The sequence below is a fragment of the Neomonachus schauinslandi genome, chromosome 4, assembly GCF_002201575.2.
Source record: "Neomonachus schauinslandi chromosome 4, ASM220157v2, whole genome shotgun sequence".
In the NCBI taxonomy this organism is placed as follows: Eukaryota; Metazoa; Chordata; class Mammalia; order Carnivora; family Phocidae; genus Neomonachus; species Neomonachus schauinslandi.
In genome coordinates this window covers 3,934,861-3,935,820 of record NC_058406.1, presented here as the reverse complement: position 1 = coordinate 3,935,820, position 960 = coordinate 3,934,861, and the positions used below count along the sequence as shown (strand labels likewise).

The window sequence follows — 960 nt, the reverse complement described above, 5'->3', positions numbered from 1 at the left end:
TCCTAAGGGCCACTGAAACTTTGATCTTCTCAGAGTAGCTTTAAGACCTCCTTCAGCCCAGACTGGCCGCCCTCATTTAAAATTCCAGCCTTGCTCCCAAGGGCTTCGGCCTCCATCTTCACCTTAAACAACTGAGGGCTGTTGGCGGAGGCTCCTTATTGCTCTGCGACAGGTGTCGCTTCTGAGCGGGAGTTTGGGCACAGAGAACGCAGAGCCGCATCACCCCCAGGGGCTCTGCATGTGTTTACACCGGACCCCGCCTGGAGGGGCGTTTTGGAAGAGGGCACGTGGGCGGTGGGAACGTGGTGCCCTGGGGTGAGGGAGGAGCCAGCCTGCATGCATTTTTCTGGAGGAATAAGACCCGGTCTCTAGATCGACCTTTACCCAAGTGCAGAACACATTTTTCTTCTAATCTTTCTAAAGGGCCGAGCCGGGTGCGGGACGGCGAGGTTCTCCGGGCACGTGAGCAGAGTGCCGGAGCTCGCGGCTCGCCGCCCACGGGACCCCGCCTCTGCGCCCGTGGGGACCCCGGGGCAGGGCGCCTTCCCGGGCGGCGGGTCCTGCCGGGGCTGCGCGGGGGCGCGTTCCCCGCCTCCCACTGGGCCCGGCTCGCCCGGGTCCCCGCTGCCCGCTCGGCCGTCGGGTCCCTGGGCGCGCAGGCGCCTCGACGGCTCCCCCTGCCGGAGCGCCGGGTTCGCCACGTGCGCCCGGGGCTCAGGACTAGTCCCCCCAACTTGTTCTCCGCTGTTAACTAGTCGCGCTGCCGGAACGATGGGATGGGGTTGCCACAGCAACAGACTGGACGTCACAATCCGGGCATGTGTGCCGCCCCCCCGCCGTGCCGCCGTGCCGCCGGCGCTGCCGCCGCCACCCTCGGCCGGCTGCGGGACTCGGGCTGCGGGGCGCGGTGGGCGGAGCGGCCCGGGCTTTGCGGGGAGCGGGGGCCCGGCTCGCCCGGGT

The 960-nt window shown here is 68.3% G+C and overlaps 1 protein-coding gene across 1 annotated transcript in view; it reads left to right on the top strand.

The window, feature by feature from the left end:
- The first annotated feature begins 771 nt into the window (after positions 1 to 771).
- The window catches only part of CHD5 (chromodomain helicase DNA binding protein 5), a 56,441-nt gene continuing 56,252 nt past the window's right edge, over positions 772 to 960 (top strand). The window contains exon 1 of the mRNA XM_044913810.1: positions 772 to 907. Coding sequence (XP_044769745.1) covers positions 772 to 907 — 136 coding nt within the window. The remainder of the gene's footprint in view (positions 908 to 960) is intronic.